Below are 16,150 nucleotides of genomic sequence, written 5' to 3'. Positions count from 1 at the left end.
TCCAGAAGAGGTAGATCTGTCTCTGCATCTGTAAACATGTTCTTCTCTCTAGAATAAATTAACGAATAAAGGAATGGTTTTTTTTGCCCTCCTCACCCCTTGATGGAAAAGAAGAAAAAGTGTGATGTTACTTTGTATCGATAAACGATGCAGGTTCATGTTAGTCAGTTTGGTTAGTTTTATGGAGTCAATATTTAGTCATTAAAATGAAATAAATATATTAAAATTTAAATAAAATTAAAATTAAAATTAAAATGTGTTACTATCTTAAAATTGTATAAAATATAGTGAAACAAAAATTTATAAATTTTGATCTCAAGTGCACAAGTCAAAGTAGAAATTAACTTTATCCCACTAACATATCACATCATCAAAATAACTGGGTTAACAACTCAATGACCAAATTATAACCATCAATCATGTAGGTGATTTAAATATAACTTTTTTTTTAATTTCAATGATCAAATTTGAATGAAATCAAAACAAAAGTTATCAAACTTGTAGCTTATACATATATTATAGCTTCCCATAATTGATTGCAAAGTAAAAGCTTTAGTACTCTGATGAGTTTAAAATCTGGGGAAGTCATGACCGACAATTTAGAAGGATCTTGAAGCAGCAGTATGCCAATCATCGGATTATTTGGCTGCCATAGTCTGCATTGTACTTCTCGTAGCGATGAGCATGCAAATGTGCCGATGGCCTGATGTTCCTCAAAGCAGTTTCTATGTCGTCTGGCGTAACTGGCCCGACTTTCGGCAACTCTGCAAACCACAAACCTGTTTTAGAAGCATTATATGTAACATATAAAAAATATGATAACAAAAGCTGCATTCAAAACAAAGGAATAAGAAAATAAAGCATATCCATTTATCTACAGAGATAAGTTATGGGTCCGAAAAGAACTCTTTCCTTCCAGACATCATTCTTGTCTAATTTGTATTCCTGTTCAAATGTATAATTAGTGCAAGTCTAGATGGTGTTGGTCTTATAACTAGAAATAACATGATTTGATTTACCTATCCTGGCTCCCAAGCTAAAAGCACAATAATATTATGTCGATAAAAGCCAGTTACACTCTTAAGACTATGAGCGTAGTCAATTGTCGGATATAAGAGTTCTCGAGTTTGCTATGCCAAACAGCAGAAGGAAACGGATGAATGTGAAGTGATGATGCCCTAGGGGATAAATGTTAAGCTACACAAAATATCGAGCTTCTATGTAAGACGCAAATGATTTTGCAAGACTCGTATCAAGTTTATACAACCTTCTACTAAGAATATAAGAAAGCACATACCATTCTCAGGCACTACTTCCTGCTTATCTTCAAGGACTGTCATTAGGCGTCTCAAAGGTTGCATGGCTGCTTCTTTGCAGAGTAATCGAATATCTGAACCCGAGTACCATTCTGACCTTTCCACTAATATATCGTAAGGAAGAGCCTCCTCACCATGCTGTTGAGGCAGAAGTTCTTCAAACATGGCTCTTCTTGCTTCTGGCTCTGGTAGAGGAACAAGAATCTTATTTCACTTGGTTAAAGGAAAATCTCTTCATTGCATTTCTTGAACTTCAGAATGTTTATCATAATGTTTTAAACAAATTGTTAATAATGTTTGAAAAGATTCAGAATAAATTTAAATGTCAAAGGATACTCTCTTCTCAAGACGACGGAGCATGGCAGCATCCAATTCCCAAGGGAGGTTTGTTGCTGCAAGAACAAACACGAGCTCATCTGACCGCATCAAACCATCCATCTGCAATCTAATTCTACTGATCAGTTGAAAACTAATGTGATGTAATTTCCGCAGTGCTATAAACAGCAGCTTGTGTGGTTTAATCAATTTATTTTCAAATTATTGCAAATAACAAACGCAAAAAAAAACAATGCACCACTAAATCTGCTGCAAAATTGGTTTAAGATGCCAACCATGCTCAAGGTTAAAATACTATCACGAATGAAAACATGCATATCTCATTGCCTAAACTTTTGTGATGATATGTCACTGGATTATAGAGTGAAAGAATTAAATAACAATTCGGGTTAGGCCAGCCCGAATTCATGAAAATATTGTCCAAGGCCCATCTCATCTAAGTAGGTAACCCAACCTTTGGACAAGTCTAGCTACAAGGTATCTAATTAATATGCAAGAATTATTGATCCCAATTTTAATATAAGCACACACAAAACCACGCGGCATAAATATATCCAAGAGAATGACACATTTTTCAAGAAAGAAACATCACCTGTATAAGTAGCTCAGTTTTCAGACGCCTACTTGCTTCATGCTCACTGCGTCCTTCACCCCCACGCTGACTTATAATGGCATCAATTTCATCAAGGAAAATGGTAGACGGTGCATGGTGCCTTGCCAGGTCAAAAAGTACTTTTATTAACTTTTCAGAATCACCTGAAATGTTATGGACTCCATGATTAGATAACTGAGCTCTATTTCTGTTAACAACAATAAAATTTATTGGGTCCAGCCCTAGTAGATCCTTTGGTTAATACTGATATCATGATCCATTTAGCTTGTCAAAGAATTTCATCTTTTTTCTGCCAAGTAAAAGCCCGAATGGAACAGAATACGAAAACAGGGTAAACTTTTTAAATTCACACAATCATATCCAGAGCACATTCTCACAATCCAGTTAGAGAAGAATGTTTTTCCTGTAAGGTTCCCCATTGATTAGATTTAAGGTAAAAAAGTGTTAGGAGAGAAATATAATGGACCGTCGGTTAGTACCAAAATATCTAAGAATCTACATCCAAAACTCCTACCAAACCAGTCATTAGAACTAAGGAACAAACAATCAGAAAATATGGTTTGACAGTCAAAGATGCATTTAACATATTCTCCAATAATATCTTTCATTCTCCATTTTAGAGACAACTCTTCATAACTTTCATACCTATGATCAAATCCCTCTACAAATCAAATGAGATCTTGGAAAAGTTGTGTTTAACATACCACGCCATTTGCTGACAACAGATGAAGCTGAAATATTGAAAAATGTGGTATTGCATTCTGTTGCAACAGCCTTTGCTAGCATTGTCTGCAACCAGAACGGTGATTCAAATAGAAACTAGCATCATTAACAAAAAAAAAAACAATAAGCACTACCAAGATATATTAAATTATCTACCCTGATGTGTAATTTTGTCGTCTAGTGTTGAGGAGATGGTGAGCTATGAAGATCTCTCTCTTTTTCCCCCTTTGTACAAAGGGGGACTTCCACATGGGAAGGGGAATGCAAGCATTGGGATTAGAGCTCCCTAGCTTCGTCAATCTAAAGTGTACTATGTGGTTATGAAAGACGGATTTCCTCCATATTAACCAAATATATAGCACATATACAACAAATGAAGATGGCTTGCAAAACACAAAATCAATCTATTGGAAATAACGAAACTGAATATACACCTTTCCAGTCCATGGGGGGCCAAAAAGTAGAATCCCCTTCCATGGTGAAAGAAGACCAGTAAAGTACCTGCAAGAAATCAGATCGATTGTGAAATGAAACTTTCAAATTCCTTGATAGCATATCATTGAATGTTTCATCACATTTTACTATATCAAATTGAAAAAATAAATGCCCTCATGATGCTTGACAAAATATTTCCATTGATCTCAAGTGTTTGTTCCCAGAAAATGAACTCATATCATACAGCTAAGCATCCACAACATTCAGAAGAAAAGTTTGAAACTCTTTGTAGTATTTTCCATTTATCTTTCAGAGTTCAGACCACTAGCTTCTAAATTACCTAAGCCTCATAGTCACAAATCCACTTTTCTTTTCAATCAAAAATTGGAAAAATAGAAGAATTCTTTGTAAAAGCACTCAATGCTCTTTCCAGAGAACTAGCTTTAGAATCCTAATAACTTGACTACCTTGTAATGAAGGGAAGCTATTGTCAATTGTACTTCAACTAAGTTGTTTTCCAAATGTCGAATCCCATCATTGATATATAGGTCAATTACATAAAGTTTAGTCAAATTTCTACTCAATCCGCCTTATACTTTGGTCACATTATTTGCATCATATACACAAAAGGAAACTTAAATATAGGGGAAACCACAAGTGTAGGTTTAAATACAATGCAGATAACAAGAATGCAAGAAAAACTGACTTTATATACCCAGAAACATAGGATAGCAGTCAAGTGAAAATAAATTCTTAGTCTGATAAATTATAGTCCATTATTAATTCATATATGTAATACAACGATTATTTCTTTGTATAAAGACAGTATTTGTATCATTCAAGTTTATAATTTTTTTATTAACTTTTTTTTATCAAAGATGTTAGCAGTATTTTTATCCCAGCACCCTCAAGATGAAAGTTCTGGCTTCACCCCTGAAGTCACCCTTTGCAAGGAGTAGTGAAATGTCATACTCAGAATTCATGGTCTATTTCATAGCAAGACTTGGGATATTTTATAGGCATGACAACTGCTTCTTTTAGTAAGCGTTTGGCATCCTCTAGTCCCTTGATGCTTTCCCACTTAACATCTGGGTTCCCTCGAACAATGTCCCTAAAATGGATATGATGGTAGACAAAAATTTCAAGTAAAAATGTTAAAGAATATGCTACACAAGCTTTCCAATACAATAGCCAGAACTTCTTATCTATCACCCCTGAAGATAATGAAATTTTAATTACCTACTTAAACTCTCTCCTAATGCGCGCATTTCCGCTGATTCAAAAGCAGGGCAGAGATCTTTGTCTGAAAAAGAAAAGAGAAAAGGAAACATCAAAATCCTCATTTCCTAAAGAGCTGGAGAGAATCAAAGAACTAATCCAGCGGTCGATGTGGAGAATTATACATATAAAAGCCTATTTCTAAGTGTGACGAAAGAAATATATTATGATCAGGAATCAAAGAAAGGAATAAACGTACGGTCTTGAATCAAATCCATTAGACACAGCACCATTTGAGTGCACGAGTTCGTACCCTGAAATCGAAACAAAACAACAATGAAATCATTCCAAGTTCCAACCAAGAAACAAGTAAGTTTGACTTTAAAAAAATATATTAAAATCGCAAAAGTACCTGATTTCGATACTGCTTGTTAATAGCCATATCAGAAGTGTTCCTGACAGAATGGTTACTATTCGAGGTGACGTTGGAAGTAGTGCCGTTGGAAACAGTCGCATCAGCAGGTTGAACATTTTCCGGCTCAGGAAATATCTTCCTCCCAAACTTGGCATCATAAAACAGTTTAAAATCCTAGAGAATAATAGACATAATTGCTTAAAGAAAATGCTTAGAGCTATTCCGTTTCCCTTTTCCTTCACCATGTTTCTTCACAAAGTTAGATCAAATTTTTTAAAAAAACATTTCTTCAATCCAATGCAATCTAAAGCTAAAAATTAAGTGCAAAAGAAAAAGGTCAATCCAAGTAAGTCAAGTTGCTTCATAGAGCTCGTTGACCGAAAGATAAATCAGGAGTAAACAACGGTTTTTCTTCTCTCTTGCTTGGATAATTTTGATAACCAAACAAGAGATTAAAAATAAAATTAAAAAAAAAGGAAAAAAGCGAGTACCAGAAAAGACCATCGAGTGAGAGAAGGTTCATCGGCCATTACTGGAATGAAATTGTTGAAAAGAAGAATAGAGAGATGCTGATTGAGATCTCTCTTTTCTCTTTCAAACTCTGTAGGTTTGTTGAAATGAACTGAAAAGAGTATTGCAGAGAGGTACAGGGAGCCTGTGCTTTAAAACCTGAGAAAATGAAATGAATATTATTTTATTATTTCATTTCAAGAGTTTTGTTTTATGAATGGGTTTTTTCTAGCTGTCTCTTGTCGTTTCATTATGATAAAATACATAAATAATCATTGAAGTATATTACAATGATCTTTTCCGTTATTAAATTATGATAAAATAAACATTAAAATTTTAATTGTCAATATTAATTATAAAACTGTCATTAAGAGATATCTCATTGGAGATCTTAATTGTAATTAAAAAAAATTATTTTTGTTATTTTATAAATATCCAATTTTTAAATATATAAAAAATTATATTTTTATAAAAATAAAATATTTTTCACTCTTTTAGAAAAGCATAAAATATTTGATTTTGTTATAAAAAAAGGAACATATATAAGTGTAAATTTGTAAAAAAAACAAAAAGATTTCTTTTAATTTTAATTAAAAATTTAAGTCATTCAAGTCAAAAGGAAATAAAACTAGAGGGAGAAATTATTTTTTTACAAAATCTATGAAAATTTTCATTCAAAGTAAATTTTCACAAAATGTATTTGTTATATAAAAAATAAGAATATTTTTTAATCATTATTTGGTTTTAATATAATATAGAATATTACAAATTAAATTGTAAAATTATTTACTTTTAAATAAATATTAAAAAAACCATAATTGTTAGTAAAAATATAAAAAGACTATTGTAAAATTTAGTATTGATTATCACAATTAACCATAATAAATAATACAATATAATATAATTTTTATGATGTGTAATTAATGTCTTAGAAGTAATTTTTCCAGATTTATCATGGTACACATCAACGAGTATAATTTTTCTTGATTTATCATGGTATAAGTCAACGAGTATAATATATTGATAATATTCACATATCTTGCGGATACAATTGTTAGAACTCAAAGACCTCTAGAAACAATAACTATCACTTTCACCCCTAGACATGTGATGAGTTCCATATGAGTATAAATAGAGTTTAAACAAATTCATTGCTTTTCATAACTTGAGTTCAAAAGTACTACTTGAAAATCATTTGGTTTTTCGTTTCTAGGACCCTATTTTAGTTTATATAAATTGTAAGCCTTGTCATGGCAATTAGAGGCCGAAGGGCGAAAACCCTCCAATGGATCATGCAAATTCTTCCCATAAATTCTGTGCTTCCTCATCTTTTTCTATCATTCTGCTTGGAATATCAAGAGGAAAAAGTGAAAAGAATAAATCCAATCATAAAATAAACTAGTGTCCACCGAATCATCAGTTCAATTGATCTTGCATTGTTTGTTTTCCGTTTAGACGAGTGTAATGAACAATGTAAAGAGTAGGTCGAACATCAAAATTTGAATTTTTTTTTCATGAGTGCTCATAAATCCATAGGCTTCTTCATATTTCCCCTGGTTACAAATGTTAATCATACGTTATGAAGGAAAATGTTGATAAGAACAACATCTCTTTTAATTTAAGTGAAAAGTCGCGATCGTTGAAAAAACGATTGTTGAATTGTATTTTTGTATTACAGGGAGTCGGTCATGAAAGAAAGAGGATGAAGAAGATGAGATTGATAGTGAGGGGTTCCAACCACTTTTTTAATTGTGTTGAGAGGTATTTATAGTGGTTTTAGTGTCTGTATCAGCCGCATGATCATTATGACTATTCGTATGTTGACAAATTATGTAGATCTGATGATTATATTTTGGATTTTATTCTGATAAATTACGTGGAATTTGTCAGAGGTCGTGTATGAAGATTTTGTTTGTGTTATTGTTGACTGAAAGCCTAAGTTTAGAGATGCGAGCTAGACAGAGATTCTGATAGATAGAGAAGCTTGACTGAAAACTTTGGCCGATAGAGAACGGATAGATTCTGAAGGTTTGAAGATTTATGAAAGATCACTCTCTCACTGTATAATAAAAACAAACATAAACATCTACATTCTTAATCCAGTTTCTGAAAAGTTTTCAACATATAATAAGCGGACTCAGGTTCCGACATTTCTTGTACTCATTCTTCAACATATATAGTGCTTCTTCTAGCAGACCACGTTTCATTAGGCTCATAGCCTCTTTCTACAACATTAAACTTCACTAAGAACACGAATCATTGCAAACAAGGTATGGTAAGACTTGAAAAAGTATGTAAATTTAGTGAACCTTGAGTTGATCAATTTGATCCTTCGATGGAGCCGAATGCCTCGGACCAGGGACATGTGACCCTGGACTAACGTCCCTCATCCTTCTTCCCTCTTTTGAAGCCAGGCACACCGTTACATCCAGTAATGACTTGAGTGCCATTTTCCTCGGTGCCACCAGAGGAGCATTTTGCTGGAAAGATGGAGCTTTCCGATAAACCTGTTGCTTGGGACAAGCCATAGCTTTAAAGTTCATTTTACAGCCTCAACTGATGATGCTTAGAGTGCAAGCCAAAGCAAGAGACGGCCGAACTGCCCCTCGAACGGCTTTAGCAACGCCTTTTTCGTTTTCTGAAGGCATTGATGAATTAGACCTGTCGAGTGCAAGAGGTCCCGGACTATAGAACCGACAACATCGCCAGCGGTTTGTAATGGAACCATTTGAAACGGACACAAAAGAATGGTTAAACCCGAAACGAAGTTTTGCAATTGTGCGGGGGGAAATACTCGGCATTGGTCCATAGCCAAGACAAATTGCTGTCTCCACGAAGAATCTGGGGAGTGAAATCAGAATATTTTTATTTATTGATTGAATTCTTTTACTATTTTTGTCGATTTTATGGAAAAGTATTGTCGAATTTATACTTCATTTTTGTCAATTTTGTAAATAATTAATCACAATTCTTCATCTAAATCATAATATGTAGATCATTAAAAATTGTTACGACCCCAGTTTTTCATAGATATTTCTATAATACTATTTTACCTTATTTTCAATAATTTATGTTATATTACAGGAATTAGAAAATTTCTAATTATGTATTTTATTATTCTATCAACAAATTGTATTAATTGGATAAAACATAATTGGCAATGTAATTTAGACTTCTATAAATTAAATTTCTATTACTGAAATTAGAAGTTTAATATTCCATCAACAAGTTGTATGATCAACCAAATGATATATCATGAGTTCATTATTGAGGTAATTTGTAAGAAAATTAAAAAAACAATTCAAACGAAATTTCAAATTAATCACATAATTAAAATTTGGATAATTAAAATTTGGACAATTCTAAAATGAGTTATCCAAAAGAAAATAAAATAAAACCATGATCTAATATTTAATAAAAGGTGAATTACGAAAAATGTTAAAAGAATTACGCATTTAGTTAGAAAGGTAAAATGTTGGGAATTATTATAATTAAGTAATTATGGTAGAAGTTAGAGAAAAATGAAAACTATTCTAATAAATTATTATAACCAAAAGGCATAATTGAAATTTCGATTTTTAAATAAATACTTTATATATATATAGTCTAACATGTTTGTTGACGTTTCATGATTAAAGGAACAATTTATAAATCAAATAAACGTTGAGTTTTAATTTTTTTTATGTATTTTTCGTTCTTGCTTTATAATTTTATTTTGAATGTCAAAACACATTTTATAATATTATTTATTTATATAAAACGATATTATTTGAATGATTGTAAAACATGGAAAATGCCACTAAAATAAAAATTAAACTAAAAGAAATATGGGATTACAAATAAGAAAATTGTTAATCATTTTCCAATATTCTTTCAATTTTATTTATCTTGAAAATATGTTTTTAAAATATCACTATATTACTTAATTCATAATTGATTAGTGTGTAACGTGCTAAGCACAAATTTAGAAATAATTAATATTAGGTTTTAAGTACACCTCATTTAAAAAAATTACAATTTAATCCTTAAACTTTTGAGAAGTTACAAATTAGACCTTAAATGGTTAAACTCCTATACAATGAGCATAGATGATGTTTTAAACTTTATTTATTATGTTCTACTTGTGAATTTGATCCATGAATGTTTGTATAAGATTTAAATTAGTTATGTTTTTAATTCAATAACCGTATGTAACATTTTCTTTTCGATCGCTCGTATGAATCGAGGATGGGTATTACAGACATTGTATACTTTTATTTGGTGTTTATTCTCTACATTTGTTATTAAATTTTTGGCTAAAGTACACAAATGATACCTTGATTATCGGATGATGTTTTTATTGAGTCTTCCGATTATTAAAAGGTAAAAATGGTCATTCGGATATAGGGTGTTACTTTGTTGAGTCATCTGACTATCAAAAGTTACAAAATAGTCACCTGACTATTCATATGTTTCAAACTCGCATTTTTTTGGTTAAAAATTGACGACATTCTGAGTTGGACGTTAACATGTTGACTGAGATATGATAAAAATATGATCTCATAATTGTTTCAGGTGTATTTTATGGATCAAGTATTTTTTTACATTATGTCATCGAATTAGTACTTGAAACATTATGTTGTCGATCCAGTGCTAAAAGAAACGATAGAGGCAGTAGGTATCATTAAAATATGATTTTATCATATCTCAATCAACAAGTTAACGTCAAATTCAAACGATCATCAAAATTTTAATAGAAAAAGATGAATTTGTAACATATGAATAATCGAGTGACCATTTTATAATTTTTAATAGTTGGAAAACTCAATAGAATAACTTTCTATTATCAAGAGGGTATTTTGTAATTTTTAAAAATTGAGAAACTTAACAAAACAATGTCTTGTATACGTTTCCCTAATTCTTTTTATAAAATGAAAATCCATTTAACTAAAAACAAAATACAAAAGGCAAAGAGTTGAAGACAACCAAAATAATGAAAGCATTTTGAAGTCGAGATGAGACCCAAACCTTAGTTATTTAATTTTGCTCCGGATATAAAATTTCAACCCGATCTTAACCCATATACTACATAACTAAATTTAACCTGACCCGACCCGTATTTTTTGATCTAGGGTTTTGATCTGTCAAGTTCTACAACTATATAATCTAAAGAAAACCCTAATTTCGTCTTCGCCTACCTTGAGCAGAAGAGTGAGACAAGGCTGCCAAATTCATCAGATACTTTTTCCTCAGAAATGGTTACTTTCAGGGTAAGTGACGAACGATTCTTTTTCCTCAAATCTTTTTACGTAACCCTATTGATTTCCCTTTTTGAGCTCCAGAATTCTACAATGATTACTGGTTTTGGGATATTTTTTAGCAGTCTGTGTGTAGATTTGGTGTCGGTTTTGTGATTATACTATATCTAGATCCATGTGTTTTTATTTTTTTCATTTCGCTGGAAATTTTTAGTAAAATGTGGGATAATAAGATTTTTGTCTTATTAGAAACAAAAGGGTGGAGTAATTTTCATTCTGTGGTTGATCAACGTGGGAAAATATATTGAAGTCTTGATTTGTTGTTGTTTATGGTTGCAGTTTCACCAGTACCAGGTTGTTGGGAGGGCTCACCCAACGGAGAGCGATGAACACCCTAAGATTTACAGGATGAAGCTTTGGGCCACCAATGAGGTTCGGGCCAAGTCTAAGTTCTGGTCAGCGATTGTTTTGATCGACATCCGTGATTTTCTGGGTTTTAATTGTAATCCCATTTGATTGAAGTTTCTATCCTTGTATGTTAATCAGGTATTTCTTGAGGAAGCTGAAGAAGGTTAAGAAAAGCAATGGTCAAGTCCTTGCCATCAATGAGGTGTGTGCTGGATGTTGTATATTTGCTGATTCACTTTATGTGAAGTAATTTATTATTTAGATGTTACGTTGGAATGTGAATTGAAGTATCCTTTCGCTTTGTATGTATCTGTAATTTTCTTAGAGCTAGTCGTGTCAGTTATGTGAGATTTGGCAACACTTAGTTTATGCGTATGTAATGTATATTGAAGTTTGTATCTGGTAAGCTACATTTTTAAATTTATCCCTTAAGAAACATGGGAATTAGATGAAAAGTAACATATGATCTAAGGATTTATGGAATTTTGTTTACGGTTTAAGAGTTCCATGCATCTTGAATATGAAGTATCTGGTCTTTTATGCTGTACCCTTTTCTTTTTTAGGAAATTACTGTTTGATAACTTGTTCATCTCTTACTTTGGAATGCCATTGCATTGTATGATTAAAAATATTGAAAGCCGGAGTTCCTCGAATCCAAGTTGGTTTGGAACCTTGGATAAACTTTATGATCTCTTACTCTTATCTCTGTTTCTTGAGCATATGTAATTCACTATTTTATACGATGCTTCTGGTTTGAAAAAGGAAAAGAAATGTTAATGGTTGCATATTGATTATCTTATGAACCATCTGTAACTTGGTTTTTGATGTATTTATCATTTTTCTTTTCGATGCCTTTTGTCTAAAATAAATTATCTGCAGATTTTTGAGAAGAATCCTACTAAGATCAAGAATTACGGTATTTGGCTTCGCTACCAAAGTCGTACCGGTTATCACAATATGTACAAGGAATACCGAGATACTACTTTGAACGGAGCTGTTGAACAGATGTATACCGAGATGGCTTCTCGCCACAGAGTTAGGTTTCCGTGCATTCAGATCATCAAGACGGCAACCATCCCAGCCAAGCTATGCAAGAGGGACAACACAAAGCAGTTCCACAACTCAAAAATCAAGTTCCCCTTGGTGGTGAAGAAGGTGAGGCCACCTACCAGGAAGCTGAAGACAACCTACAAGGCATCAAGGCCCAACCTGTTTATGTAATTTCTCTTTGATAAAGGAGAGTTTAAAAAGTTCTGAAATTTTCGGTAATGAATTTCTACGAGTTTATTGGCCGAATGTTGCTTTTATTTGAGAAGGGCTTGGACTGTCAGACTGGTTGAACTTAATTGGGTTTCAATATCTCATGTTATCTACTTATGATTTATGGTATGCCATCATCCTGAATCAATTGATTATACTGGAGCTCCCAGGTTTGCTTGGATTTAAGGGCTCAATTATTTTCTATTAAAACTAACCATACATAGGTGAGTACATAACTTACTGAATTTGAACCCATTAATTGATTTCAGTGGTTAAAGAATGTTATTTTATAATTATCACATACTAATAAAATTAAAAAAGAGAAAGAGAGACGCCCATAGTTTATCATATTTTTATTTTATTCATTTTCATTCTCAAATATTTCCTTTAGTTCTGTTTTGACCCTAAAATGAGTGAAAAACTCAAAAATTATTACACAATCATAGCCCACAAATTACAAACCTAACAGCACCGCCCTCTTCTTTTTGTTATTAGAAAAGGGTAAAGTTCAAAAATCTCACTAAACTTTCATAAATTGATTACTTTTTTAAATATTAAGTTTTTAAAAAATATATAAAATCAACGTTAAAACTTTGATTTTGTTATAAAATCAAAGTTCAAAAATTACCGACGGCCGATGCTCCTCCTTCTACAACTATCCTCACGCAATGATTTACAATAAATAACAACATTTGGGAAAATATCCGTCATTATATTCTGCAATCGGGACTCTCTCCTACATCAAACACGCGTATGAGACTCTACGATGATCTCCTCTCCTTAGTCTCCTATAAATAAAATGATTAGTTCTTTTCTTTTTCTTTTTGACTTTTCAAAATATTTGAGTTTTTTTCTTCTTTTTGGTGATTAGCAGTTATTACACTAGTCGATTATGGATATGAAACGTCTCCTCATGAATTCGTTCTTATCTTCGACACCGGTAGTACTGTAACTTATGTTCCTTTCTCCAGTTGTGACATACAACCACTACAGCAATAGATTTCTATGGAACTATGGTTCCACAAAACCATTACTGCAAGCTCATTCAAACTGTCGTCCGCAATCGCAAAGAGCTGGAAAATGATGTCTGTAATTCCAACATGCATCAAAATTGATGTTTTTGGTTAAATCTTGCTAGTTCCCCGAGTCTAGTCTTGTCCTCTACGTCTGTGAAATTAAAAAGCCTACCATCTACATATCACAATTCACAAGGAGGAATCACAGAAATCATGGGATAGCGTTGTATAGTTTAAATTTCAAATAAAAAAATTCCATATGGAAAAGTATTATTGCAAACGACTCCGCTGGGGATCGAACCCAGAATCTCTGGTTCCGTAGACCAGCGCCTTATCCATTGGGCCACGGAGTCATTGTCGGCTGTTGGTTTACAAGTTTAAATATTTATATTATGTTATATTTTAATTATTTAAATAAATTTTCTATTTGGTCAACCACCTATTGCTTAGTTTCTGTTTTGATCATCCAATTATTATTATTATTTTTTATAAAATCATACCTAATGTCATATTTTAATCACTCATTATTAAAATATTAATGGTGATGTCGATGTGATAATTAAATAATATGTGAGTTTTAATAATCCATTGTTAAAATATTAATGATGATGCTAATGTAATAACTAAATAACAGTTAAGTGACCAAATAAATAGTTTACTCAAATAATAGGGAATTGCTAATAGTGAATGGAACATCACCTTATTTAAAGCTCCCGGTGGAAGTCCTGCCAGCATTACAGGATGATTGCAGAAGATCAATACAACTAATGTACTAGCCCTTTTAAAGCTCTCTATTAAAAAAAATCAGATATATGTGATTATACGAAAAATATATTTATATAAAATTTTAAATATTAGAAACACTTTCAATGTTGTGCTAGGGTCTCTTCTCTAAACATGGATATTTGATCTATATACGACGGATTTTGATTCGACCCAATTTTATAAAGATATATTTTTTTAAAATTTATATTTGAATTAGATTAAGTTAAAATTTTATCTTTAAAATTAGATCTAATTTCAGATTCAATAAAATTTAGTTTAATCTGAATTAGGTAAAATGACGAATGAAAGAATGTATATTCGATCAAATTCATATCGGTAACCATCCCTACTGCTTTTAGTAGGTTAAGACATAAATCATTATTAGTAGGGAAATGATCCAGCTGTTGCTGGTTAACTGCTAAAGTGGTTTCTGCTCCCGAAAGCAAGGAAATGCCAACTAAACCATTTGCATTTGCCAAAACAATCAATTAATCACATTTTTATAATTTAATTTATGTTTCGAGCCTACTGGCCACCTTACTTATATGTTAAATTAAGCCCAAAGATTCCTATATAATGTCTAGCTATCATTGTAAAGAATCTCCCATGTGCCTCTAAAATGATATTTCTTTCCTAAATTCAAAATGCTTTTGTATTATCATCTAAATTATCTGTCTAACCAATCAGATTAATACATTATTAATATGGATAATCATATACTCCGAATATACGTTATTAAATGAAAATAAAATTAAAAAGATAAGAATACGATAATGCTTGAGATATTGTACGACGTATATTATTTTAAAAAGATATATCTGATAAGATGTGTAATGTCATCACTTTTAAACTTTAAAATATCTCTTTTCTTCCTCCAATGATTAATGTTTCCTCGAGGTAAAATCCGACTATCGAATGATCGTTTTTTATATGACTTGTTATAAAGTCATTAAATTATATTCAGAAGTTGTCTGATATATCTCTCACCTCTCTAAGATGTGACATATGGGAATTACCGAAGACTTGCCTGGAACGACTAATGATTTTGTTAGTGGTTAAGGCAACAAAGCATTAGATAGCTGGACAATGCTTGATTATTTCCATAATCCTTGCCTATAAAAAAGGGCATTTGAAATCACTTCATCTTCAGTCAAGCTCAAAACACAAGACGCTCACTTCAATAGCTCACCTGCTCTCTATTCCTCACTCTGTAATTCTTAAAGAGTGCTTGTTTTTGGCTTGGTCGGAAATGGAGGGTAGCAAAATGGCCATGATTTTGATTGCTTACATTATGGTGGTTGTCGTTTTGGCCACCGGAACCACCGCTTTGAGGGAAGATCAAGGGGCGATTCCACCATCTCCGATGGAAAGTGGGGGAGTGGCACTGGATGTTCCTGCTGCACTTGCTGTCTTAGCTTCAATGGCTGCATACTTCTTTTAATTTAATTCCTTTGCATTTCCTTAATCTTTCTTTTCTCTTCTCGAATTTGATTATATATGTATTGCTCAAGTTTATTTTACGTACTGCACTGAAAAATTGGTTCTTCTTTTAAAGTATTATATGTTAAATTGACTGATATCTTCTTCCTGTCTACATGATCTTGCGATTTTTTTTCCATTTTCTTCTCAATTCTACAAAGAAAACATCATACGCTATCAAAATCAAAATCAGACTCTCTTTCCTTTCCTGTTTCTATGAGCACAGCGAGAAACTGAGCCGATTGTATTTGACGTTGATTAAATGTTTTGGTAAAATACACCCTGATCACTCAAATATTACTTTGGTTACAAATAGATCACTCTTTAAAAAATTAAATTAAACTTATTAAATTAAAATTATGACCAAATTATTATAATATATAAATAATAAAGATCAATTATATAATATAAATTTATTT

The 16,150-nt window shown here is 32.0% G+C and overlaps 3 protein-coding genes and 1 non-coding gene across 5 annotated transcripts; 1 reads left to right on the top strand and 3 right to left on the bottom strand.

The window, feature by feature from the left end:
- Nucleotides 1–539: 539 nt before the first annotated feature.
- On the bottom strand, nt 540–5,670 carry LOC120217732 (katanin p60 ATPase-containing subunit A-like 2). 2 transcript variants are annotated; one of them, XM_039214800.1, is made up of 11 exons: nt 5,548–5,669; nt 5,054–5,230; nt 4,901–4,955; nt 4,663–4,726; nt 4,427–4,534; nt 3,423–3,489; nt 2,970–3,054; nt 2,245–2,408; nt 1,653–1,754; nt 1,298–1,520; nt 540–764 (listed from the first exon to the last, which is right to left on the bottom strand). In XM_039214800.1, the coding sequence occupies exons 1-11, from the start codon at nt 5,584–5,586 to the stop codon at nt 631–633; spliced, it is 1,218 nt and encodes a 405-aa protein (XP_039070731.1). In that variant the 5' UTR covers nt 5,587–5,669; the 3' UTR covers nt 540–630. The 2 variants fall into 2 exon arrangements, with proteins under 2 accessions (XP_039070731.1, XP_039070732.1); XM_039214801.1 differs by having other exon boundaries at nt 541–764; nt 5,054–5,203; nt 5,548–5,670.
- Nucleotides 5,671–7,683: 2,013 nt separating this feature from the next.
- LOC120217410 lies at nt 7,684–8,350 on the bottom strand. The gene is made up of 2 exons (XM_039214512.1): nt 7,876–8,350; nt 7,684–7,791 (listed from the first exon to the last, which is right to left on the bottom strand). The coding sequence occupies exons 1-2, from the start codon at nt 8,107–8,109 to the stop codon at nt 7,684–7,686; spliced, it is 342 nt and encodes a 113-aa protein (XP_039070443.1). The 5' UTR covers nt 8,110–8,350.
- Nucleotides 8,351–10,654: 2,304 nt separating this feature from the next.
- On the top strand, nt 10,655–12,438 carry LOC120217735 (60S ribosomal protein L18a-like). Its single transcript, XM_039214803.1, has 4 exons — nt 10,655–10,815; nt 11,143–11,258; nt 11,350–11,413; nt 12,091–12,438. The coding sequence occupies exons 1-4, from the start codon at nt 10,801–10,803 to the stop codon at nt 12,430–12,432; spliced, it is 537 nt and encodes a 178-aa protein (XP_039070734.1). The 5' UTR covers nt 10,655–10,800; the 3' UTR covers nt 12,433–12,438.
- A 1,329-nt stretch (nt 12,439–13,767) lies between these two features.
- TRNAR-ACG lies at nt 13,768–13,840 on the bottom strand. The gene has a single exon. It is a non-coding gene; the product is annotated as a tRNA-Arg (tRNA).
- Between the last annotated feature and the right edge of the window lie 2,310 nt (nt 13,841–16,150).

The sequence above is a fragment of the Hibiscus syriacus genome, unplaced genomic scaffold, assembly GCF_006381635.1.
Source record: "Hibiscus syriacus cultivar Baekdansim isolate YM2019G1 unplaced genomic scaffold, ASM638163v2 tig00110187_pilon, whole genome shotgun sequence".
NCBI lineage: Eukaryota > Viridiplantae > Streptophyta > Magnoliopsida > Malvales > Malvaceae > Hibiscus > Hibiscus syriacus.
This window is presented reverse-complemented; position numbering and strand designations above follow the sequence as displayed.

What these genes read in the sequence shown, in the direction of transcription:
- LOC120217732 (XM_039214800.1), bottom strand. Translation starts at nt 5,586, where the DNA reads ATGGCCGATGAACCTTCTCTCACTCGATGGTCTTTTCTG. An exon ending in TCACTCGATGGTCTTTTCTG is followed by an intron (nt 5,231 to 5,547) that starts GTACTCGCTTTT and finishes ATTATTCTCTAG; the next exon opens with GATTTTAAACTGTTTTATGA. An exon ending in ATGCCTATAAAATATCCCAA is followed by an intron (nt 3,490 to 4,426) that starts GTCTTGCTATGA and finishes GATTTCTTGCAG; the next exon opens with GTACTTTACTGGTCTTCTTT.
- LOC120217410 (XM_039214512.1), bottom strand. Translation starts at nt 8,109, where the DNA reads ATGAACTTTAAAGCTATGGCTTGTCCCAAGCAACAGGTTTATCGGAAA. An exon ending in ATCAAATTGATCAACTCAAG is followed by an intron (nt 7,792 to 7,875) that starts GTTCACTAAATT and finishes TTAATGTTGTAG; the next exon opens with AAAGAGGCTATGAGCCTAAT.
- LOC120217735 (XM_039214803.1), top strand. An exon ending in CGGGCCAAGTCTAAGTTCTG is followed by an intron (nt 11,259 to 11,349) that starts GTCAGCGATTGT and finishes TATGTTAATCAG; the next exon opens with GTATTTCTTGAGGAAGCTGA. An exon ending in AAGTCCTTGCCATCAATGAG is followed by an intron (nt 11,414 to 12,090) that starts GTGTGTGCTGGA and finishes AATTATCTGCAG; the next exon opens with ATTTTTGAGAAGAATCCTAC.